The sequence below is a fragment of the Nicotiana tabacum genome, chromosome 20 (assembly GCF_000715075.1).
Source record: "Nicotiana tabacum cultivar K326 chromosome 20, ASM71507v2, whole genome shotgun sequence".
NCBI lineage: Eukaryota > Viridiplantae > Streptophyta > Magnoliopsida > Solanales > Solanaceae > Nicotiana > Nicotiana tabacum.
In genome coordinates, this window is record NC_134099.1 from 83264570 (window position 1) to 83290571 (window position 26002).

The 26002-nt window shown below is 37.5% G+C and overlaps 2 protein-coding genes across 6 annotated transcripts; one reads left to right on the forward strand and one right to left on the reverse strand.

The window, feature by feature from the left end:
• The first annotated feature begins 36 nt into the window (after positions 1-36).
• LOC107811632 (transcription initiation factor TFIID subunit 10) lies at positions 37-15375 on the forward strand. 2 transcript variants are annotated; one of them, XM_075241014.1, is made up of 7 exons: positions 37-312; positions 428-492; positions 1347-1409; positions 14078-14135; positions 14197-14247; positions 14680-14718; positions 14980-15232. In XM_075241014.1, exons 1-7 carry the CDS (start codon positions 214-216, stop codon positions 15058-15060), a joined length of 456 nt encoding a protein of 151 aa, XP_075097115.1. In that variant the 5' UTR covers positions 37-213; the 3' UTR covers positions 15061-15232. The 2 variants fall into 2 exon arrangements, with proteins under 2 accessions (XP_075097115.1, XP_075097116.1); XM_075241015.1 differs by lacking the exon at positions 14680-14718 and having other exon boundaries at positions 14980-15375.
• Positions 15376-17392: 2017 nt separating this feature from the next.
• Positions 17393-23010, reverse strand: LOC107776109 (uncharacterized). 4 transcript variants are annotated; one of them, XM_075240771.1, is made up of 5 exons: positions 22853-22949; positions 20737-20785; positions 19707-20648; positions 18075-18111; positions 17393-17768 (listed from the first exon to the last, which is right to left on the reverse strand). In XM_075240771.1, the coding sequence occupies exons 3-4, from the start codon at positions 20567-20569 to the stop codon at positions 18075-18077; spliced, it is 900 nt and encodes a 299-aa protein (XP_075096872.1). In that variant the 5' UTR covers positions 20570-20648; positions 20737-20785; positions 22853-22949; the 3' UTR covers positions 17393-17768. The 4 variants fall into 4 exon arrangements, with proteins under 4 accessions (XP_075096872.1, XP_016451421.1, XP_075096871.1 ...); XM_016595935.2 differs by lacking the exon at positions 20737-20785 and having other exon boundaries at positions 22853-23010; XM_075240770.1 differs by lacking the exon at positions 18075-18111 and having other exon boundaries at positions 22853-22950.
• Positions 23011-26002: the final 2992 nt, after the last annotated feature.

Genomic DNA, 26002 nt, shown 5'->3' on the forward strand with positions numbered 1-26002 from the left:
TATTATATAGGGTAAAGTAAAACTTCTATCTATTTTACCCTTAAGCTAAATAAAGGAACCAAAAAAAGAAATAAACTTCTTTTCAATTTTCCTCCTCCTTCATTTTCCTTCACAAAGCGAGCGTTCGAAAACCTCCTTACCTCTGTGGTTTCGCACCCCCCATTTTACCTCAGTCGAAGTTGAAACTCCGAACGGCGCTGATCCGCCGTTGAAATGAACCAGAGTCAAAGTCAGCAAACGAGTGAAGGAAGACACGAAGATGACACTGCCCTCGCCGATTTCCTTGCTTCCTTAATGGACTATACTCCCACTGTCAGCTCACTTTTTCCCCCTTCTCTTTTTATCAGCAGCTATTTTCAATCTCGTGCAGTTTTAGGTCTATATAATTTTACATTCTGTTTGTGATGGTTAAAACTTTTTTGATCAGATTCCAGATGAATTAGTGGAGCATTACTTGGGTAAAAGTGGTTTCCAATGCCCTGACGTTCGATTGTATGCACTCTCTTCCTCTTTTTTATTTTTATTTTGCTGTTAGTCCTATTTAATCTTTTAAGTTGCTCTTAATATTATTCATAGAAAATTACAAAAAATACTAGGAGATTTCTTCCAATCTGCCTAAGTCTTGGTGGGCGGAGATACTAGGTTCCTATGCTGGTGACAGGTAACAGGTATCCCGTGGAATAGTTGAGGTGCTCACAAGCTGGCCCTGACACCACCGTCATTAAAAAGTACTAGTCATAGAAAATTTGTTCCTTGTTCGGATTGCACAAAAAAGAAGAAGGCGAAACTATCTTAGTATATGATTTTTTTTGGTTCTTGGATGATAAACAATTTTTACTAGGTTTATCTTCTCCTTAAGATGATAAACAATTTTTACTAGGTTTATCTTCTCCTTAAGTTACTAAATAATAGAGTGGAATCCAAGATTTGAACTTTATGGATTCAGAAAGCCACCAAACAGTGAACACACTGGCCATTAGAGTTACTGTGTTCGAAATTTAATATTTGTACGTATTTAGTAGATTTATTAACACATACGGAGTCTGGGATAAAATTGCGGCGTTCGGCTGAATTCGTAGTTTATACTGTACATCTGCGCTTAAGTTCCTTCCTTTTGATTTTTAAACAATTCTTTTTTTTTTTGTGGTTTGGCAGTAATTTTTTGCAAAATTAATGTATATGTGAATTGGGTTCGTATTTGCTTTCTTAAATAGTTGTAAATTTAAAGAGTTGTGGCACTTGATGTTTCTTTTGGCAGCAATGTGTGTTTCAATTTTGCTATTTCATCTAACTTATTTGTTTTGAACATTGTATTGTTACATTGAGTGTCTCCTCTGTATATGCAGAATAAGGTTGGTGGCAGTTGCCACACAGAAGTTTATTGCAGATGTTGCCACCGATGCTCTCCAGTATGTTCATAAATTCTGTTTCCTTTCTTATCCCCCCCCCCCCCCCCCACACACACAAAAAAAAAAACTTTTATTAAGCTGCTAATTCTTCAGCATATTGCTCACACTGATTGTCTCTTACTTCTCGAGGCTTCCACGCGTGGTAGTGCTGGTTCAAGTGTTTGCCATTCTATGACACTTCTACTGTTGTCCCCTAACCTTCCAAAAAAAATTGGTTAGGCAGGGGTGTTGTAGCTAATTGTCAGATACACCCTTTAACTTTGCAGGGGTCCTATTATCCCCTCGTATTTGTTCAAAGTATAATAAATATCTCTTTTTGAGCTGATGTGGCACCTTTAGCATTTTGCACGCTATCATAGCGCGTGAGAAGTAAAAAATTTCCCCAAATCTGGTTATTTCTCCTTTTTTTTCCTTTGACTTTTTCGTTTTTATTTGCACCCACTTTCTAGTTATTTCTCCATTTTCATTTTTCTTTCTTTTTCATTTTCTTTGTTCACTGTCAAGTCATTGTTCAGTATCCTTAATTATGAAAAAGATTGAAGGTGAAGAACGAAAATTTAGTTGTTGGGTTTTGAAGAACTGAATTTAGTTGTTGGGTACTGTAGTACTATTTTTAAAGTCCAAAAATCAAATCTGGAGCGGAAATTCGGGTTACTTACTGAGGATTTCGAACTGCAAATTTTGAACTCCATTGCGGGTGCTTCGAAAGTCCGATACAGGTGATTTGAATCCTCAAAGTTAAAAAAAATTGGCTATTCAAACCTTCTGGGAGTTGAAACTTGAAGCTACATTTTGAGGTTACATTGATTTGAATGTCTGAAACTTGAAGAAAAGCGCTCTGCTATTGATGTAATTTCGAAGCTCAAAACTGAAAAGCCATCCGCCATCTTTCTTTGGTGGTGGTGGCTTTGTAAAGCTTTTTAGAAATATGGATGAATTACTCAAAAATTGGTACTTTAAATTACGTGTAAGAAATCTGGAAAAAAATTGAGTATAAGCAATTTGCAATAGCGAAGATGAGAAAGAAGATGGCTAGTTGTTGCAATGTGACAGAGAAGAAGAAAAGATAAGAAAGAAAAAGAAAATAAAAATAAAAGATAATGTTAATTAAATAATGAATAAAAAGAAAATATAAAGAGTAAAACAAAAAAAGAAAAGAAGAAAAACACATGTCAATACATGATTGGTGCGTGCCATATATTATTTTGGTTGAAAGTGGTGCTAACCACGGAAGGTGGTATTTATTATATTTTGAACAAAGACAAGGGGGTCATAGGACCCCCGCAAATTTTGAAAGTGCAACTGGCAAAGTGGGACAGCCCCAAGGGGTAATGATGTATTATCCCTAAAAATTAGTGATTATATATCACTTATAATCATTGGTAGTGTCAGTGTCTCCCTCATTAAGATAAGAGGGCATGGGCTCAAAGGTGCATTTCGGAAGATATCCCTTAAAACCTTGGTGCTTGCATTGAAGTGCTGCCTAGCAAGATGAAGTGTCTAACTTACTTGACACCTAGTTTTGAGTTTAACCATGTCTCAGCGTGCTTTTAACAACATTAGGATTTTGTCACACCTCCTTTTAAAATAAGATAAAAATACTACACAATCCAAAGCTAATCCTAATTAATTAAACTAAACATGAAACTATTTTTGTGTTTTCGAAATTATATAAAGATAAAAATAAGGTACCATTTTTATATATATATTTTAAATTTTTTCTATGAAAAATACATAAACTAAAATATTTTTTGTGATTTTCATTTTTCTTGTAACAAAATAAAGTAAAAGAGACAAAATGAGTTGAAATAGCTATATTAGGCCTAAACTAAATATTTACACGCTAAAATATATAAAATCTTGGGGAGAGTCAAAAATCACATGTCTACAGATGCCCATCTTTGACTGAAAACGCGAACAGATAAAGACTGACTAGACAGGTTTTTGACCCGACCCTTACTTGGAGAGACTAAAACTAAGAGAAAGGAGAATGTGACCGAGCCCTGGTGTTTGAGCTGCTTACATATCCTTGGCTATAAAGGAATCAAGTCAGTGTAGTTCGGGAAGTGAGTGAGATGATGGAGTATGCCGAGGTGAAGAGCCAATCGAGGTGCCGTTCCGCCGAGGTTTCGGTCCGCAGTCCTGTTATTACATCAAAAATCAAAACATGAAAAAGACTAGCTAAGCCTGTCAATTACGAGTTACAAGATTCCTATCTATAAGTCTTCTGAAGCTTGATCTTGAGTCTTGAATGGTTCTTCATGCGGACCTTAGATTTGATGCTTTGACGCTTGCTAGTTGCAGGTGCTAGCTCGTTCTTCTATAGCTTTTTGGATCAAGACCGGACATGTAGTGCTTATGACTTCCACCATGTCTTAAGCAGTTCACATCTTCCATCAACTTCTGCATTTGGATTCACTTCTTGCTTTTCTCTCTTTTTTTCTTTATTGTGACTAACTTTTGTTGATCACCTCGGACTGTTGACTCGCATTCTTGCCGTGAGATTCTTTGGTTGCTGACTTGAATTGCAATTTGAGATGCTTTTCCTTTTCTTCAGGTGGACGCCTGATTGTTGAACTCGAACTGTATTCCCTTGCTCTCCAAGTGGGCGCCTGACTGCTGAACTTGAATTATATTCCCATGCTTTCCAAGCGGGCTCCTGATTGCTAAACTTGAATGTATTCCCTGCTCTCCAGGCGGGCTCCTGACTGCTGACTTGAAATGTATTCCCTGCTCTCCTAGCGGGCTCCTGATTGCTTAACTTGAAATGTACTCCCTGCTCTCCAGGCGGGCTCCTGACTGCTGAACTTAAAATGTATTCCCTACTCTCCAGGCGGGCTCCTGACTTCATCAAAATAAACAAAAACAAAGAAAAATTTTCTGCCCCAGTTTGGGTATCTGGGCACATATGTAAGTGTAAAACGAACCACATTACCAAATATCAATAAGAACTTGAAAACTAAAACTTGAGTAATACTCCCTTGTTCTCCAGGTGGGCTCCTGATTGCTGACTTGAAATGTATTCCCTGCTCTCCAGGCGGGCTCCTGACTGCTAAACTTGAATGTATTCTCTGCTCTCCAAGCGGGCTCCTGACTGCTAGACTTGAATGTATTCCCTGCTCTCTAGGCGGGCTCCTGACTGCTAGACTTGAATGTATTCCCTGCTCTCCAGGCGGGCTCCTGACTGCTAGACTTGAACTGTTTCTCCCTATTCTCCAAGTGGGTACCTGATTTCAACAGAAAATAGACAAAACAAAGAAAATTTTCTGCCCCAGTTTGGTAACTGGGCACATATGTAAGTATTAAACTGAATCATATTACCAAATATTACTAAGAATTTGAAAGCTAGGTCCCATTATCCAGGGGGGTCCTGACAACTCTTAATTAAACGACAATTTTAAATCTAGGTTATATCTTCTAAAGGTGTGACTTATGCTAAGTTTTGCTATCCAAGCAAGTTTTAAAACTATATCTCATTATCCAGGAGGGTCCTGAAACTCAAAATCAAGTCTTGTCCTAAAAAATAACACTTTTACGATTGAATTATACTACCCTACGACAGAATTTACGATACATCTTCTGATCTAATAGAAATCTTAAAACTAGGTCCCATTATTCGGGGGGGGGGGGGGTCCTGAAAACTCCTAATTGAATTCTATCTTAAACATGCAAACTTTGAAACCAACTTACCTTCCTCTATGCTATTCATGATTGTTTTGAATTTTAACTAAGCCACATTTTCCAGGAAGGTCCTAAGAGTTTACAGTCAAACCTGTCTGGTGCTTGCTTTTCCTTGCGGAGGGTTTCTCCGAAACAAACGAAATTTCCTGCCCCTGTTTCAATCAAAGAAAAATCTTGTCAGTTTAAAATGTGGTAGTTGTTTTGTGGCCTTGACTTTGAGGGCGATTGCTCCTTCACTTCCCATGATAACCGATTTCCACTCGAGGACCTTGCTTGCTTATGGACTAACCACTTTCTCTGTCATCCTTATCACAGAAAATACCCCTTCTCCGTTCAGACCCAATTCCCTTTATCTGTTGCATTGTTCATGAACTGATATTTACCAACCTTTGTATTTCACCGAAAATACCTTTGATTCGTCCACCTAACACCCTCCATCTGTTGCATCGTGCTCTTGTGTTGACATGAATTCCAAAGCACGTTAATTGCCATCCACTTAGTGCACATGCTGTTCTTTCCTGACTTAAATCACTGGCCTTGGCCTTGAAGTCTATTGTTCCCTCACTTGTCACGATAACTTTGATTTCTGCTTGGATTACCTTGCTTGTCACTGGTTAAACACTTTCTTTGTTGATCTCATTACAGAGAATACCTTTGACCCGTTCACCCAACATCCTCTATTTGTTGCACTGTTCACGAATTGAAATATACCAAACCTTTGTATTTCTCATGGACTCCAAAGCATGTTGATTGCTACCAACTCAGTGCGCTTGTTGTTCTTTCCTAACTTATGCCACTTTGATGTGCTGGTCAGATCCCGTTTTGTGCAATTGAAAAGCTGGTGGCAAATTTTGAAGTCATTTCTCACTTATTCGGACCAAACGGACTCAGGAAGAAGAAGTAAACAAGACAAAAGGAACAGAGTAAAGGACAAAGGAGAGAGATGATTCCTAACAAGAAAACTACAAAGTAGAAACCTATCAGATGTGTATGGAGGATCATCTGGCATTATGTCCGGAGTTTGGGTAAGGGCAGCATCTAGGAAACTAGATGGTGGCGGGGGTGGTGTGTTCCCAGTCATCCAAGCCTGATACATGTCCGCCATGTGTTGTCTTAACATCTCTACCTCTTCAACCAACCCATTGTCCTGTTCAACCAACTGCTTTCGGGCACCAGTATCAACCAACTCAGTTCTGTTGTTGTCTGCCATTGTCTTTTGACTTTGTGTTGTAGAGAAGAGTTACCACTTTAAAAACCACAAACCAACCACCCTTCTGCTATGAATATAACAAAATGAGGCCATCACTTTAGCATTAGAGCATTTAACAACAAAAATATCACATTGCGTGCAATGCACCTAGCCACAATTAACGGTTCTAGAATGACTTCGAGGGTCATAATGTCACTTGGCATCATCCCAATTTATTCATTTCAACCTCCCTTTTCTTTGTTTTTCTAGCACTTGCTTGATCATTTTCCTTCCTCTTTTTTTTCTAATTATCACTCTTTTCTTTCCTCTCATTTCTCACGTCCCATAATTTCACCCTTTTTTATTTTCTTTTCCCCTTTTTTTTTCCTTCTTTTTTTCTTTTTTAAAAAAATAAAATGATTCGATCGAATCCTATGTAGGTTGCCTACGTATCATGACGCCGCATGAATCAAATCTTTGCGTAGTTATGGAAGATCGGGAATAAAGTAAACAAACTGACATTTTTTTTACCTTAATGATACCGTGAAACTGGACTTCAATGCTCCGATTATCCAATCTGATTCACAATCCTTATTCGACTTGTAGTGCCCGAAGGGTTTTCACCATCAAGCCTTTCTCATTCTGTCTTTTCTCTCAACTTACCGTCGCCCTACGGTGCCCGTGAGGGTTTTCACCAATAAGACTCTCTCATTTTCATTATTTTTCTGCTTGGACCAGAGTGTTGCCCCTGACATGAATTACCTCTCCTTGCTTGACTTGACATCTCTCGAAGACTGATCGGAAGGTCTTTCTTTGGACCGTAACGTGGGCTTTTGGATAGGGTTAAAAAGAAAGGATATCAAAGGCTCAAAACAATTCACATGGGTTCAAAATTACGACTTTCGGAATCAGATTTCTTACAACAACCACAACTTCTGCCCCAGTTTCTTGCTTGGGGACTTTTGGATTTTTATTTTGATGAAACCGAACCGTGAGGTTGCCTACGTATCCTTAAAAGGAATCAGGTCGAACGTAGTTCATGACATAAGAATTACTTTGTTGTTGTGATTTTCTCTTTTCTCTTTCTTTTCTGTCTCTTTTTTGCTTTCTTTTTCTCTTTTTGTTGTTTTTCTTCTTCTTTTTTTCCTTTTTTTTTTTGATTTTCATTTTCCTTCTCTCCCTTTTCGTTCTTTTCTTTTCTCCTTTTCCTTTACTTATCTTTCACGCTTGTGTTTCTGATCTTTGCTACTGATTCCGAAAGAGGGGTATGAAAGAAAATAAACAAGGCTCAAAGGGGTAACGAAGGATAAGGTGTTTAGATAGCAGAACAAAATGCCTTCATCATTCCAATCTTCAAAACATGCCAAGTACAAACAACACAATTAAACAAACCAAGGAAAACATTCGTAACATCTTTTGATTGCGCTAGACTTGATGACCATATCCACACATTCGCCTTATACATCTGTTACATACAAAGCACCATTGGACAACACTCTCACTACCACTACCACAAACGACCCCCTACAAATTTGGGGCAAACTTGCCGTTATCTTCACCCGATGCAGCATGATGCATTTCAATAGTGTATTTTTATGTTCTATCTGCCCCAGTTTCACACAATTTAGGCTTGAAGTGATCTCAAAATGCTTTCACTTATTTCCCTCAAATGTCCTTACATCTTCAACATTGTTTCGTTGCTTCGTGACTAAACTGATTTTTAAACCAGGTTGAGAATTACGCGTGCATGTCATGTCATGTCACTCGAGTCAATCAGGAAAAGAACTATAAAAAGAAAAGGGAACTAAACGAAAATGACTAGAAATTACAGAAAACAAAAAATTGCATTAGACAGATGGTGAAAGAGTTTGAACAACAAAATAAACAAACTAAACTGGGGTCACAAACCTAGACAACACTAGACGGGCTACTATGACTAAACAAACTAGGAAAAATAAAAGGATAGAAGGGTTCGAGTCACAAGACAATATCCGGATTACAACCCTGAAATAACCCGGACAACAGAAATGACAACAAAATAAACCACCAAAACTCCTCCCCGACTAACCAAGAAATGAGCGTCTTTCCAATTGTCAAGCTCGGCATCTTAGCCACTGAATTCCGCATCAACATTACTAGGACCCTCACAAACCTCCATCACATTGTTCTTAATAAATTGCTTTTGGGTTCCCTTTGCTGGCTCGTTCTTAAGATCAACCTCTGATAGCACTGAAAACTTTGCAGCGCGTGGACCTTCGAGGATCTCAGAAGAATTCTCATATTCCTTTTCAAAACAAATCATACTAACCATATGCATCTCATTACGAACAGGCGATGGACTTTGGCTAGTGTCTGCTGCATCTGGATTTTGCACGACAATGTCACCTGCATCAATAAGCTTCTGAATTGCTTTCTTCAGATTCCAACACTTCTCTATGTCATGCCCCTGGGCATGTGAGCAATATGCGCACCTTTGAGAAAAATCAAACTTCTTTGACAGAGGGTTGGCATTTTTATATGAATCGGCTTCAACATGTCCAATTGCTTCAACTTTTGGAACAAACTGGCGTATGATTCTCTAATAGGGGTGAAAGCCTTTTAGAGAATGCTTGATTGGGCCGGAAACCTGATCCAGGAGGTTTTCGGTAGGCTCGTGGAGGTGGATATGCATTTTGTGGAACTGGGTACTGGGAAAGTGATGTGTGATTTTGGGAGTTCTGTGGAGAGAAGTGGCATTAGGGAGGATCATCTAGCGCACAAGGATATCCACGGGGACGATGTCGAGGCTGGAAGTGTTGATCGGGAAAGCCCATCAGATCATCTTTTCTGTTTCTCTTTCTTCCACCCAAGCTTACTGGGATGTTCTGAATGTCTTTCGAACAACTCATGATCTTGCCTGACTTGATTCCCTCTTCCACTAGCTCCCCCATTTTTAACACATCTTTGAAAGGCTTTCCCAAGGCCGGGATCAAATGACTGAAGTAGGTGGGCCCCTGGGCTTGTAGGAAAAGCTCAACTATTTCTTCTTCACCAATCGGGGTATTGACTCGAGCAGCTTGCTCCGTCCATCTGAGCCCAAATTCCCTAAAGCTTTCCTCTGGCTTTTTTTCCATTTTAGATAGGGAGGAGCGGTCTGGGGTAATGCCTGATCTGTACTGAAAGTATCGAACAAAATCTTGAGCCATGTCACCCAATGTAGGCCACTTACCAACATCTTGACGATTATGCCATTCCAAAGCTGCCCCGGTCAGGCTCTCACTGAAGTACGCCATCAACAAATCATCTTTCTCGCCAACACTTCTCATTTCACTGCAATAATCCCTCAAATGGGCTACCGGATCTCCACACCCATCATACAAGTTAAATCTTGGCACTTTGAATCCCGCGGGCAGGCGAACGTCAGGGGACACAGACAGTTCTTTGTAAGCCATGCTACCCTGGTCTCCCCTTCCTTGTTTGTTCTTTAAGGATTGTTCTATGCCTTTCAGCCTCCTGGGTATCCTATTTTGCCCTTTTCTTCCTGTGAACTCTTCATTTACAACATGAGGCCCATCTCGCGGACCCTGCTTGTATGAGTTGGGAACCTTGTGGGCAACCTCTGAGGGGTAATATTGGGCATCATGAGCTTTGAGTGGGTATTCATTGTTGGGGATGGTGGATAAGACCGGAGGGCAATTTTTGGGAAATGTAATTGGAAGATGAGTGATGGAGCTACTAGGGTGGTTGGGAAAGCCATGATAAGCGGGTGGATCTGGAGAGTATGGGGGATCATCTGGCACTGTGACCGGTGTTTGGGTAAGGGTAGCATTTAGGAAGCTAGGTGGTGGCGGGGGTGGTGCCTTCCCAGTCATCCAGGCCTGATACATGTCCGCCATGTGTTGTCTTAACATCCTCACCTCTTCAACCAACCCATTGTCCTGTTCAACCAATTGCTTTTGGGCACCTGTATCAACCAATTCAGTTTTTTTGTTGTCTACCATTGCCTTTTGACTTTATGTTGTGGAGAGGAGTTACTACTTCGAGGATCACAAACCAACCACCTTTCTGCTATGAAGATATCAAAAGGAACAAAATGGGGTCATCCGTTAGCGTTAGGGCATTTAACACCAGAAATATCACATTGCGTGCAATGCACCTAGCAACAATTAATGGTTCTAGAATGACTTTGATGGTCATAAGGTCACTTGGCATCATCCCAATCTGTCCATTTGAATCTTCTCTTTTCTTTTCTTTCCTCGCACTTCTTAGCTCGCTCATTTTCTTTCCCCTTTTCTCTCTGATTGTCGCTCTTTTCTTCCTTCCCAATTCTCACCTCCCATAATTTCACCATCTTTTTCTCTCTTTTTTTTCTTTTTTTTTCTTTTCTTTTAAAAAATAAAAAAAAATGATTCGATCGAACCCTATGTAGGTTGCCTATATTAGTCGACCAAGTTTAATTAAAAAAAAATGTAGATTGCCTACGTATCATGACGCCGCATGAATCAGATATTTGCGTAGTTCGGGAAGATCAGGAATAAAGTAAACAAATTGACGTTCTCTGTTTCTTTTTCTTTTTCTTTTCCTTTTACCTTAATGACTACTCTGCTGAGAAAAGAGAAATAAATGAAGCAAATCTTTTTTTTGAATTTTCTAAACTTAATGTTCTATAACCTATTTTAAACTCAAGCTTAACGGATTTTTTTTCTTTTCTTTGAAACAAATACTCTATTAAGGAAAAACTCTAGAAGAGAAAGATATTTTTTGATTCCTTTTTTTTAGGAAGAAAATCTAAAGAGTGAACCACAGAAAAATATTTAGAATTTTCATTTGATATTCTGATGCAAGGTTTCGAAACAAGCAATAAAAAAGATAAAACAAAATGTTTTTGGATTTCAATTTTGATTGCCTAAAGAAGAATTTCTAATGATAAACAAAGGATAAAGTATGTTTTTTTTCTATGTACAATATCCTAAAGTTCTAATGAAAATGAAAAGAATTTTTTTTTCATTTTCACTAATTTCCCCAAGAAACACCTCAAAAGAAAATCTTTTTGGATTTTGGAATTAATACCTTAAAGAAGGATTTTAAAGAAGTACTAAAAGAAAATTCTTTTTTTTTTTTAATTTTGGTCTTAATATAGTAGAGAAAATATAAAAACAATTCATTTTAAGTCCTAGATATTAATTGCCTAAAGGAAAAACAATCTCAAAAGAGAATTTTTTTTATTTCTTATAACAAAATGCAAAATTTCTTCTTTTTTTTTTCTGGATTTTCGACTTGTAACACATTTCCACATACAAAATAAGAAATACAACAACAAAAGACTCGACAAACTTAACCTGATGACTACAAACTCTAACATCACCTAAAAGACTAAATACTACTATACAGGACTAGAAAATAAAACAAAAACAATTGACTCAAAAACATAAAATGGCTCCTCGAGCAGCTCCTGAATGCAGTGATCCTAGGGTATCTGTCATGCTCAAACTCCAGTAAGTAGATCCACACCTGTATGAGAAAACTTAAACTAGCACTATGTGAGACAATAACATTCCCTAAGACACATGCAAGACATGATTGAGGCTATCTTTGCAAAATGGCTTATTTGGCCAAAAGGTGGCTAGAAGTGCAAAATTTGGCTATGACCCCGCAATGCCAAGAACCTAAGATTTACTAGGAAGACCGGACCATATATGGGTTGCCTACGTATCACGTTCCGAAAGACGAGAATCAGGTATGCGTAGTTCGGGCAGATAGGATACGGGCGAGAAATAAAAATAACAACTAATTTAGAGAAAATATGTTTTTTTTCTTTCTCTTTTTTTTTTGAAAAATGATGAAACATGTAAACTCTTTTTTTATTTTCTTTTTCCCTTTTTCTTTTTTTTTATTTTTGAAAAATGATGAAAAAGTACAAAAATCTTTTGAATTTTCCAAGCTCTTTTTTTTTCTCTTAACAAAATGTAACAGAAAACATAATTAGGCCCCACTCGCTTTATCTCCACACTTCACCCTCTCTTTTTCTTTTTCTTTTTTTTTCTTTTTTTTTTTCATTGTTTTTTTTTCATTTCTTCATTTACCCTCAGCTATCATTGGTCCGCCAAATGACCCTTTTACCCTTGAATAAATGCAACATGTAGCACATAAAAATGTTGAGTGCCCTAAGTCAAATGCACATGATGCAAACAAGCGTTCCTACTAGGGATCCGACATGAAGCTAAGTTATTCTAGGTTCAAAACCTGGGCATTTGTTCTAGACTTGTGTACCCGAGCGGATAACTCGAGCCGAGGAGGCTACGTACCGGGAACCAAAAGGCCATCCGGCTTAGTAACTTGTCCGAGCCTCTTTCTTATTTCAAGGTATGACACTAACAGAATAGGGAGTCTCGACCAGCGAGTACATCCTCGAAGATGAGAAGAGAAGGGTTTCGTAACAGTTTATATACAGTTCAGATAATATCAAAGTGGTAAAAGCAACATTTAGCACATTAGGCCCAACCATGTAATAAAATCAGATAATAGATAAAGTCAAATATAACAATTCATCTAAGCTCGAATTCTGAACCCTGAACCAGAAGTTCTGGGTTCTTGTCCCCAACAGAGCCGCCAGAGCTGTCACACCTCCTTTTAAAATAAGATAAAAATACTACACAATCTAAAGCTAATCCTAATTAATTAAACTAACCATGAAACTATTTTTGTGTTTTCGAAATTATATAAAGATAAAAATAAGGTACCATTTTTATATATTTTTTTTTCATAAAAGTTTATGAAAAATACATAAACTAAAATATTTTTTGTGATTTTCATTTTTCTTGTAACAAAATAAAGTAAAAGAGTCAAAATGAGTTGAAATAACTATATTAGGCCTAAACTAAATATTTACACGCTAAAATATATAAAATTTTGGGGAGGATCAAAAATCACATGTCTACTGATTACATGTTAAACTAAAAACTATTCTTAGCTAACTTGTTCCAGAGAGGAAGATATTAATTTTCTTCCGCATGTTAGAGTACCCCTTATTTGCAGCATCTGATCGTCTTTGCCACCTAGTCTCTTTTTAGTTGAAAATAACATTTGCAGGAGTGCGTCATGGCTTGTAGTTACCTTCTAGGATTCTATCCTTTTTTCTACTCGAGTTACTTTTCTCTAGGCTACAGGAATCCATATTGAGTAATAAGGGAGTTCCTTGTGTTCTATGCAGAAGTTCTCTTGGAAATTTTTTTAAGCAGTTAAATACCATTCTCTCTTAATTAAACTGTTAAGCTCCTCCATCTTGTAGTCTTGCAAGTTTCTTTAGATCCCATAGGATTCCGGGAAGAACTTAGGTTCCAATTGTGATACTTTTGAGAATAAAGTATGGCCTTATCATTGGTAGAATCAATAAGGGTTTGAGATTGGTGTCTTATCTATCATTAATGCTCCAAAGAATTGGAATTTATGAAAAGGAGTTGTTGCAATGGCAAAACAACATAATGACAGTGGTTAAAGGCAAGAAGGTCGATGAAAGCTGTGGATATATTAGGAGCAAGGGATATCCCCTTTGGTATTCTGTGTAGAGACTAGAAATAGCGTTGAAACAACAAAATGACAGTGGTTGAAGGCAGGAAAGTTGATGAAGTTGTGGGTAGATGTGGATAAAGGATAACCCCATTCTTTGTGTTGAGACCAGAAATAGAGTTGAATCTCTTGTGTTGAGAGTTGAGACCAGAAATAGAGTTGAATTTCGAGAACTTTCACATGTTCTTGGTTTATGTTTCTCGGAATCCGAGCTTCTATTAGATAAACTAACTTGTTTCTCACGGTGATGCAGGCATTGCAAGGCAAGACAGTCAGCCATTGTCAAGGATAAAAGAGATAAGCAGCAAAAGGTGCTTCACAGATTTCTCTTTTCATTTGCCTATGTTTATTGGTTCTAACTCTGTTTAGCAGGACAAACGCCTTATCTTGACGATGGATGATCTTTCAAAATCTCTACGAGAGGTAAGCATCGGACTAGAATCATTATTTTCTCTATAAAAAAACAGAAAAAAAGTTAACCCATCACTGTAATTTCATCTAATATACCCTTAAGCAGTCTCTTGTATAATGTTTTTTGAGCAATAGTTCTTTGTTGAAGTGGTATATTCATTACAATTGCTTTTTTTTTCTAAATGATTTTTGTAGTTAAATAGCTGTGTTCAGTTAGTACTTTGAGAGCTAGTGAGCAGATCGAGATATAAGGATGAAATTTAATATCCGTGCATAAGCTGTTTTGGCAGAATCTGCTTGCTGAATACTGCTTGATCTGGATGTTTTTTCTATGTGAACTTGAAAAGTGATGATTCACATTGTATACAATCATTTGTGTCTATGAAGTTCCTGGATTATAGATCTTTTTTAAAATTTAATGTTTAGTTTAAATTTTTTGGTTAGGTAAAGATTTTGTTGATGCGAGCGGACAATACACTATGGGTATGTAAAAAGTAGAAAACCTTACACAAAATATATGATTCTCTACCAAGAGCAACTAAATCATATATACCAACTAGGACTTGTTTAGAAGCGAAAGACATGCTCTCATGGGTAGAAAGGTGTTCTCCATCCCTTTAGAACCTCTGTTGTATCTTCCTCTCCGAAGGTTGTCCTTGATATCGATTCAGTGTTATTCTTGCATATCTTTGGTGTTTCAACTTGCTTACTATGGTTCGCTTTAACTTTTGATTTGCATTACAGTATGGTGTGAATGTCAAACATCAAGAATACTTTGCTGATAGCCCGTCTGCTGGGTTAGATCCTGCTTCAAGAGAGGAATGATGTATTGCCTGCCTACAAATCTCTGTAATCACATCCGTAGTCTTCTGATGGTTGCGAGGGCATTGTCTTGTCATCTTCTAGATATCTCTAAAGCTATATATGTGTTGAAGGATACAACTTTTGACTACTTTGTATCCGATTTACTTATCAATGTTAGCTGTAGTTGCCACCATTGTTGGATTGGTAGTTTTGAGGTTCATTGTCGACAAGTAGTGCAGGAGCTTAAATCAGCTTCGGACTGGTTGATGAATGTACACTATTTGGTCTAATTCCTTGTGCTTAATTGATAAGAAAGAATCCATTGGTTTATCATCATCAATAGTGCACTTCTTTTTTCCGTTGGTGTTTGTGTGAATGAAGAGTTATAAGAATCCATGTTTGGTCTCCCCATGTCATTTTATGACCACCAATATTTTCCTGGTTTCTTTTGGGATTCGTTAGAGAGCCTAATTGGGTTGGGAGAAAATAGGCGTAATACATACGGAGACACCTAAAGTTGGCACAATCTTTCACTTAGACACTTAAACTAGGTCTCTTTCCAATTAGACACGTTTCTTAGGCAATTCTCATACCAATTAGACACGTTTTTTGCTGGCTTATTAATTAACCAAGCGCATGTTCTGCAATCTCCGTTTACGTGGCAAAAGTAACCATTATAAATCGTGCCACATCATTTTTTGTCCACCTCACTATCCACCTCAGCTATATAGTGTTATTTTCACTAAAATACAAATACCCCCTTCGTCCCCAACCTCCAACGTTCCCCCACCCGCCGATGTCTCCAATCCCGTCGCCGACATCACCCCTGCTTCCTCTTCATTGTCCAATTTTTGTTGTTGTCTGATCTCGTCTGGCAAGCGGCGTCAAACAGATCCAAACTCCAAAGCCTAAAGTTCATAAAACCCATTTATCAAACTCCTTAATGAAGCCAAGAATTTCCGCAAAAATATCAAAATTACATAACAATGGCCAAGTAATTTTATTCTATTTATTAGGATATTGGTCTCATTTGTTCACCACTTTTTAGTTGTCTTTGTTTGAGATTGATAGTTCTGCTTGATGATTTTTTTCCTGCAGCTTTATTTACTTTTTGGTGTTATGGCAATGAAATATTATGGTGGTTGGAGGAGAAGTTTTGGTGGGATTTTTGGAATTGGGGGTTGGTGATGATAAATAAAAAATGGTTGCTGCTAGGTAATTTATGAGGAGAAGATGACTTATTGGAGTATTATTACGGAGTACGAAGGTTTAAGATAGTGGAGGAGCTGATATGGTGGAAAAATGGAGAAGATGATGGAACACAGTTTGTTTTTTGGGTGGGTGGGTGGGTGGGGAGATTTAGTGAAAATAGGGGTTTTTGTGGTCAAATGCATCTTTAATATTTAATTAATTGAAAAATACCATGTTTATTTCATTCACGCGCTCAAGGAGACTGAGAAACACTTTCTTTGTCATGTGATAGTTTTGTGTCTAATTGGTATAAAAATTGCCTAAGAAACGTGTCTAATTAAAAAGATGCCTAATTTAAGTGTCTAAGTGAAAGATTGTGCCAACTTTAGGTGTCTCCATATGTATTACGCCGAGAAAATATATACCATAAGTAACACTGCACATGGCGTGCTCTTTTGGTGTGCGTTGGAAAAAATTGATGGGAGGGAGGAGCATAGAATCTTCAACGAATTCAATGTCCATTAAACCAGGAGAATACGATGGCCTCTTCTCGCAAAATAGTTGATTGGCGAGTCAGTGATGTCTTTCTTCTTTTGGGAAGGGTGTGACAAGAGAGATTAATAAAAGCCGCAGTCACTATACTAGGTACAGATTTTTTTTATTAAAGAAAAATTAAGCCGAATGTATAATATATGTATAATCATTGATAACTATAAGTGGATTTTGATGGATTGGGAGATACGGAAATTTTAGTCCACATTAACATGTCAACTCATCACTCAACCTAAAATTGAAAGGACTATTGTTTGATCCTCAAAGCAAACTTTAGAAGTGAGTTCTCAATTATTCTCTGATTATCCAGATCACCTCTTTTGGTTGTAGGCAAATTGGTTCAATGCGAGAGTTTTGTTTTGGGGAGGGGGGGGGGGTTGTTACTCGTTAATTTGATTGGTAACTCAAGCGTACAAAAGCAATGATGTTATACTTGTGAAATATACTGTTAACTAGATGAAAAATGTCTTGAGAATGTCATCCTCCTTTAATAACTGAAAAGTGAACTTAGTATTAACATTTGCAAGCTGCATCATTGCAAAAGTTCCAAAATCATTCATTGAACTAATTTATCAATATCCATCACCAATGAGAAATGCAAAAATTGATACAATCAACAAATCATTATTGGATTAAAAAAACAAATAATTATTGGAGGTTACTATTTACCCTTTTTAGAAACTGAAGAAGGATCTAAAGCAATTGGCAGTCTGCAAAAGATGATGATAAACTGATTCAAATGGTCACTAACACAGTAAGTTAAATTGTCCAAAAGACTATGTATGAAGCCTTCAGTTTATCATGAGCAAGCATCAAGCTTACAATCGTTTGCACCACAACTACATGAACAAGTTTTATCCTTTCCCTCTTCACTCCATAGCCACTACTCCACCAGGAATACTTGGGAACACTTCCTTCTTTGGATGATGCTAGCTTTCGAGCAAATGAATAGACACTTCAGTCTTTCCAATGGATCCTTATTAACCCTACAACGTGAAAAAATCACCCGTAAGAAATGGAGCGATCTAGTTACTGGAGCAATGGGAATCATGGATTGGATCATGGTAGTCAGGGCGAGCCATTAAATTGGCTCAGTCTACTGGGGTTGGGCTGGGAGGAGGGAGAAGGGGGAAATCCAACAGCCTCCTGACCTTTTTCCAGGTGCAAGCCATTTCAACTGTTGTTCCTGCACCTAGTTCTAATATAAGGTACTAATTAACGAAAATAATCCACATCAAACAGACTATATGAATCAGCGAGGAGCACTGGAGTTCAATTACAGTAGTAGTTACCTAATTGTCATAGAAGCGGGAACGACGCCTTCGAGAACTGTACCAAAAAAGGATGAAGGAATAAGTGGTGAATCTGACTGAATAATGACAAAGAAACTAAGCAAATTGGAAAAAGCAATCTCCTTCATATGTGTCATTTCTATGCTTCAGCAATAGCAATTGCTTAAATTGAATCAGCCTATTGATGACCCTAATTCAGTTCCATTTCTGTGGTTAACTGTGTCTCCTCCGTATTAGTCAGAAAGATGAAAAACAGAATGACATTATCTCACCATCTAGGAAACACGGATTTCTTTTTTTTGCTACATACTAATGATAGAATCAATTTTCACTGTCTTGCTTTTTTGGCAACCAAAATGCTTGGTGAAAACAAATATAAAACTTGAAGTCACATTTAACCCTCCATTTTCTTCCCATATCAATTCTCTATAGTTCCCACAAGGAGATTAGCATTAGCAAAAAAGTAAAGGTAAGGGACAAAGATTCAGGCCATAGACGAACAATCAAATTCTCCTAAAGAAGCTGCAATTGCCTGCAATCAAATGAAGCTACTTTGATTGTAGATGCCAATGATCGACACTCAAAATATTTGAGAAGCTCAAACTTCTGAATGTCAGAACACCAAAATTAAGGACAAAGAACTTCCACGGTATCAAGAAGGGTCCAAGTTTGTTAACGAAATAATAGAATAAGTGATGATGTCCAAGCATGGGAATCTTTGATATATACAGGTATAATGCATACCGTTGGTTGGTCATTGTAATTAGACATGGGGCTGAGTGAATGCCAATGCAACGTACTTTAGCAACAGTATGAGAAAAAGTAAGCCAACAGTTCCAAAGATAGGAGTTTAAATGCAACTATAGTGGAGTTCATACGCACAGAACGAGAAGTTTCAATCAGTCAATATGTATTTGTAAGCGTGCAAATGAGACAATCTAATTAGCAATCAACTGAAAGACTCAGAAAAGTTAATAAGAATTATTAAAAAGGAGAAAGAATATCTAATGCATCAAAAATGTGTGAGTAATCTGCTCAGAAAACATATGATGTGGAGTGCAGTTCGTTTGATTCTCACTTCACTAGAAGCAAACAATCGATCTGGTGAAGGCCACGACTACATAAAGGACACATCAACCTAGAGCATGTTGCAATAAAAGCTCGATTCGAGGCGTTGTCTAATAGGAGAATAAAGGGAGCAAGGTTTCCACAAATCATAGCGGACCAAATGAGAAAAGGCTGGAAGCTTAAAAGGAAATTTGTGGGGCCACATAGACTCTACACCAGGGGAAAAAGTCTGATGTGAGATGCCACCAGACTTTGCCTTTTATCTGTTAGAAATTATACACACAGCAGCTTTTTATTATCACCCCACTGCATTTCTCACATGCTCACCCTATGGCATGTAAACTAGATGTTTGGATATTTCTTAATTAAAACAGGAATTCCATATTTTGCTCAATCTTATAGGAAACAAAGATAGCAGCTTGAGGAATATCGAAATAGCTGAGATTCACAAAAATGGATTCTCACGTTTTAGAGTGGCAAAAGCATTTCAAATCAACATGAGCTTAAAACAAGGGTAGTGCATAATGTAAATAAAGGCCAATAATCTGTATAGAACTTGCTGACCTGCGACTATCAGCTCTTCTCCTTGAGAGGCCAGCAGCACTTACAAGCTCATCATCAGTCTCGTCAACCCCATAATCTACATATTCTACAGATGTCACAGAACTCTCGTCAGAGTTTGAAGCATCATAACCCAAATGGCGGTTTCCTCTTCTTGTATTACTTACTCTAGATCTTCTTCTGTTTCTAGACGTCCTAAAGTTATTAAATACCTGATACAAGATACATGATGTCCACCAGTTGCCTTCCGCTGAAGGGAAGTCCTCAAAGTCATCTTCAGAATTATCATTTCCATATTCAATCACATAATCACCTAAAACAACCCCTCGGGGAACTTCTGCATGAATAGTACTCAAGACGTCTATTATTTCAGAGGACTGCTGAAAATTTTCCCAATCAACCTGTCGAGCAGGATCTATTTTTGAGGGACATGCATGAGGGTGGTCAAGTTTAGCATGTTTCTGAAGTTCCAAATAGGTGCCCGTAAATCGACATTTATCCTCTTCACAACAGCGTTCCTTGACATCGAGATGTATGCGAGCCTTCTCAACAACAACCCATCCAGTAACTTCTCCCCTACACAAGGGGCAGGCAGGCCAATTCTTGGCTTCCGATTTTGTCATATCTTCTCTGTCATTGGATGCTGAAAGTAATTGTGACCCAGCTATCATCCGATGTGCTTGTTTGAAGCGTTCTAGACAGTTGGAGTGCAAATGATCTGTGTCACACAAAAAGGGCCTGCAGCCCTTCTCATAAGATGAGCACTGGAGGAGAACACCGTTGTGAGGGAAGTCCAAGCAAATGGGACAAATCACATTATCCCAGTTGGTATACAATTCCACCTCCTCCATAGAGAACTTTATCATAGCCACTTTCAGCGTGAAGTTTCAGTGATTGGAGAGACTAAAAACCAAGTTCCCGTCAGCATGGAGCATCTCCCTTCGTCTGGTCAGGATTAAAGAAAATTGAGCCCCAAAAAAAAAAAAGGAACTGTGAAATTATGCGAACAAAAGCAACGGTAGAGAATGAGTACCCAAAAATTTTCACTTAAAAACAGGCCTGAATTAAGTCAGGGTCAACAGCTAGATAGAAGAACAAGCATATATCAGAACCGTTAAGCCAAAAAAAAAAACTTGAAAAAGAAAGACAAAAAGGGAGAAGAAAAGCTAATCAAGTGAAAGCTATTAAAACTCCAAAGGAAGACAATTGATTGATCACCAATTGCAACTTATCTCAAAAAGAGCATTGAAAATATAATTGAGTAGAGGTAAAGAGATCCTTATATGAATTTTCTAGACCAAAATGCCATCTCCTTAATACATTGTCCCTTTCACCTCATAAGCCATAAATATACTCATCATCAATTTATCTTTGCAATAACAATCAACAAAGTAATGGTATGGAAAAGCTTCCGTAAGAAGATAGAAGCATTGATTCTTTTATAAGAAAATCCAAGTAATTAAAAAGAATTTGTATATAAAGAGATTAAACGATCACTATTGAACTCAAGAACTATTGAGATTTGCTGTCTTCGTTCTTCCATATATAAACCAGAGAAGCATAACAAACTGCTTTTGACTCTATACTGCATATATCCATCAAAAATGGGTAGAGCTATTCTTCCCCTTCCAAAAAGTTCATACAGTACTATGAGGGTCCTGCATCCTAATACTTCAGGGAAAGACTTGGCAAACATAATGCCCTCCTGGACCACTATGATTCCTAGAGACATGTCCCAAGCTTAGGAATGTAACAAATTCCATAGTACCTCATGCTGAAAAATAAAGTTTTAAGTGAACTTCTTTTACTTTTATCCTTTTAGAAATTTAACTATTCAAGTAGTTTCAGTTGGCCAACCTCTTCCCTCGTTTAAGTATGACCATTTTGGCAGAGTAGCTACCCAAAAGAATACTTGCAACAGAAAGGGTTGTAACATGCGAGATCAATTGCTCATAATAAGATTCAAACAAGAATGAATCACATGTTAGTGGTGTTTAGAGAATGGGAAAAGCAAGGCACAAAGCTCTTTAAGTTCTTCCAGATTAGAATAATTGTGATCCAGTATGGACTTTAGATCTGAGCACTATCCATCAACTTCTTGAACTCCACAACAAAAATTTAGGCATCAGTTAATGGAAATAGATCTTGCCCACCAATTAGGCAAAAACTTGATCTCTCTTCCATCGTCGAGCTTGAAGTTGATGTACCAAGAAAAATCTTCCCATCCCTATTTATTATTTCCAACATATTCAGCAAATGAGATGCATGGACAGATAGCATAATGGAATCGCATTGTGCAGTTCAACAAATTCAAGTAGTAATGACCTCCTCCTGAGTACATCAGCATTACTTGATTATAAGGCGCACAGTCAAGCTGACCTATTTTCCCTAAAACCCCTAATAGCCAACTCCCCTATAAATTGACTTGGGGATGTTCCCTGGTCCAAATAGATTGAAACCATACCTCATTAATTGTTTATCACTATAAAATGCAAATTTCTACCTTCGCGAAGACATAAATGGAAAGGGCCATCTTACTCACTGTTGCTTCACTTCAATCATTGAAGTTTATGAGACATATACTAAAAATTAGAACGAAAATAAAACCTGCGACCTCTCACCAGCATAGGTATGGGGTAACTATGCCCACCTAAGACTTAGGCTGATAGGAAGAAATCACCTAGTGGCTTTTTGCCTCCGATAAGATTTGGACCTAAGACCCATTTTATACACTCTCTATCTTTCAATTTTTTGGCTTCCTCCTATCTCCTCTCGCCTCTACTTAAATATCAGATTAATGAAGACTTTAATATAATATAAGGAGTACTAATTTTACTTCTTTACCCTATTTCCACCATTTCAACAATTCATAGAGCAACCCAAGAAAATCAAAAGTCAAAAGGGTGTGCTCAAAGACCAAAAATTTATACGGGAAATTGCTTTAAACAGATAAATATTAGCATCAATAAAATCAACAAAGACACCCATATAAATTAATATCAAAGAGCACCCAAAAAAAGATCAATTTGACCTATGAAAAAAGTCAACCCATAGAATTCGAAAATAAAAACAGAAAATGGAAACAGTGATGGATCATTCAAAGACCTATAGAGCAAAAGAGTAAAAGATTTTATGGGGACGGATCAAACCTGATAAATTTTGGAAAGAAATCAAGAGTACCCAGAAGAAGATTGAAGAGAGAAATAGAATAATATGTTGATGAGAGATGCTGAAAAGAAGCAAATGAAAATGAATACAAAAGTCAGTAATAAAGTTCTACAATGTGAGGTTTTTGTGTTTCTATTTTTAGTTTTTTTTTTTTTTTTTTTTTTTTCCTTTCTCCAAATCCTTTCTGATCTAATCTTGGAATAATAATTAGAATATACTTGGTCACGTTTTTTTCCTGTCAATAGTATACATACTTCGTTTTGTTTTGATTTCAGTGAAGTTAACAAAAGCTAAAAGTTTCTGGTTGCCAAATTAACAATAGTCAACCTTATTTGGGTCATTTTGTCAATAACTAAGACAGAATTTCTTTCTCCTTTGGCACCAAGTGTGAATTAGAGTTCTACTTTTAGACTAAATTGCAAAATTGAGGGTAGGGGTGGCAAACAGGCGGGTTGGGTCGGATATGAACGGGTCAAAAATCAGGTAATTCAAAAAACGGATAAATTATCCGACCTAATCCGTATTTGAGACGGATAAAAAACGGGTTATCTGACGGATAATATGGATATCTGTATTATCCATGGCTTCTTGAATATGATTACTTTGGGAGAATTCCTAGTCTCCCAAAATTGAGGAACTCACAATTTGAGGCTTTATAAATGTAAAAGTTAAACACATTAGTTATCTATTGGTTATCCATTTAATTAACTATTTTCTAAGTGAATAACATGGTTCTTATCCATATTCGACCCGTTTTTAAAAAGTTCATTATCCAACCTATTTTTTAATGGATATTATAGATGGATAATTATTTTCTTTTAACCATTTAGCCACCTCTAATCGAGGATAATAAGGAATTCAAGATCCTTTTCTAGTTGTTATTAGGTGTAGCTACTAGAGATGGCCAACGGGGTAAGGTAGAGAGAGGCCGAATAGGTGAAGAATAAATACTTAAGAACGACAAATATTGTCATTTTCTTAAGAGTATGCAAAGTCTATTGGCTCAATTAGTTCAAATTTGTGCTGCATATGACTCATTTAGGTGCAAGCGTTCTTTATCATGAGTTCATCTATTCCCATGTTTAAACGTGAGAATTTGAAGAACATGAAGTGGTGGAATGCCTCAAGCCATGTGCTTCAGACAAAGCACCAGGACTTGATGGCTTCACCATGGGATTTTTCCAGAAGTGTTGGCCAACAGTCAAGGAAGATGTCATGTTGACCATGAAGAATTTTCACTCTAATGAATACTTTGAGAAGTGTTTTAATGCATCATATGTGGCTCTCATCCCAAAGAAGAATGAAGCTAGAGAACTTAAAGATTTTAGGCAAGTTAGCTTGATTGGAAGTGTTTACAAGATTATAGCCAAAGTCTTAACTGAGCGGTTGAAGTATGTAATTAACAAGCGCATTGGAGGTCATCAAATGGCCTTCATAAAAGGAAGGCAAATCATGGATGCTTCTCTTATTGGTAATGAGGTGGTAGAATCAAGGCTCAAAAGCAAAGTTCCAGGTGTTCTATGCAAGCTGGATATAGAGAGGGCAATCATGTCAATTGGAAGTTCCTTCTGAGATTAATGTTTGATATGGGCTTTGGATCTAAATGGATTAACTCGATCTGTTTCTGTCTTAGCACTGTAAAATTCTCTATCTTGATTAATGGTTCACCCCAAGGTTTTTTCTCCTCAGAAAGGGGGTTAAGGCAAGGGGATCCATTATCTCCCCTTTTGTTCTTGATGGTAATGGAAGGGCTGAATCAGATGATAAACACTGCAAAGTCAAATGGCTAGATCAAGGGGTTCAAGGTGTCTAACAGACGAAATTGCAGCCTAGAGATTTCATATCTACTATATGCAGATGACTCTATCATTTTCATAGGTACTCAACTAGAGGAGATGCTGCATCTCAGACTAATATTGACAACCCTTGAAGTTGTGGCAGGCCTACATGTTAACTGGGGATAGAGTAAGCTATATCGGGTAAATGAAGTTCCTAACATACAGTTTGGCTAATATCCTGGAATATGGAATAGAGAACCTACCTACCAAATATCTAGGTCTTCCTTTGGGCTCCAAAAACAAGTCACAAGAAATCTGGCAAGAGGTGATTGAAAGGACTGAAAAAAGACTTTCAAGATGGAAGAGCCAATATTTGTCACTTGGAGGCAGAGTGACTCTTGTGATAGTGTCTTAGATGCACTGTCTTCCTATGTGATGTCCTTATTTCCAATGCCAACTAAGGTGAGTGATAATAGGCTATATAGACGATATTTATACTATGTACCATGCTTTATTGTTGTTTTAAAGGCTAAATGATAACAAATACTCTAATTGGTGGTCTTTTGCGTTGCAGGGACTAATTCAAATTAAGAAGAGACTATGGAGTGTTTTTGAGTCAAGAAGGTGGATAAAAGGCCAATCAAGAAGACCCCGAGCAAAAATAAGCAAGGAAGAGGCGAAGGAGGACTGGGCTGGATTCCACCGTGACCGCGGCTGGACCACGGTAGGCAAAGAAAGTGAGGCAGAATGTTTGTGTTTCACCGCGGTCGCGGTCGACTGTGTAACTGCCCAAAAAATTATGGGACTAAAGTGTAAATCGGGGGAAACTTATCCTGATCCCTTATAAACTCAAAAACTCGCCCAAGCAAAGGTTAAGCTTGTTTTTAGACTGATTTGGAGGCAAGAACAAGTGTGAGAAGAGCAATCAACCATTAGAGTTTTTCAATATTCTCTTTGTTATTTCAATTGCACATTATGAATACTTTTGTAGTTTTATCTTGCTTTGCTATGAGTATCTAATTCCTTAGTCTAGGGTTTTTATGGAACCTATTGAGGATGAACTTCTTGTTATATTAATATAGTTTGCCCAGTTTAATCTCTATTTGTTCAACTACGTTCTTGTTGTAGTTAATTGATAGGATACTCAATTAGTTGTGCCTATTTAGTATGTATTACTCGGGAGAGAGTGCATATTTAGGTAATTGTTGAACATCACCACTCCCAAAGTATATGAGGGATCAATAACCAAGGGTTTAAAGGCGGGATTAGGGATAACGAAGCCTTGGGTGTGATCTAAAGTGAGCTGAAATCAAGGCTAGCTAGCGTAACTCGGGAAAGTGCGTTTAGTAAATT

Bases quoted from the DNA above. Each gene is read 5' to 3' on its own strand.
- LOC107776109 (XM_016595933.2), bottom strand. From the start codon at position 20,569: ATGATAAAGTTCTCTATGGAGGAGGTGGAATTGTATACCAACTGGGAT. The intron at 17,769-19,706 runs GTCAGCAAGTTC...TTCACGTTGTAG, and splicing joins AGAAGAGCTGATAGTCGCAG to GGTTAATAAGGATCCATTGG.
- LOC107811632 (XM_075241014.1), top strand. From the start codon at position 214: ATGAACCAGAGTCAAAGTCAGCAAACGAGTGAAGGAAGACACGAAGAT. The intron at 493-1,346 runs GTATGCACTCTC...CTGTATATGCAG, and splicing joins CAATGCCCTGACGTTCGATT to AATAAGGTTGGTGGCAGTTG. The intron at 14,719-14,979 runs GTATGTAAAAAG...TTTGCATTACAG, and splicing joins GAGCGGACAATACACTATGG to TATGGTGTGAATGTCAAACA.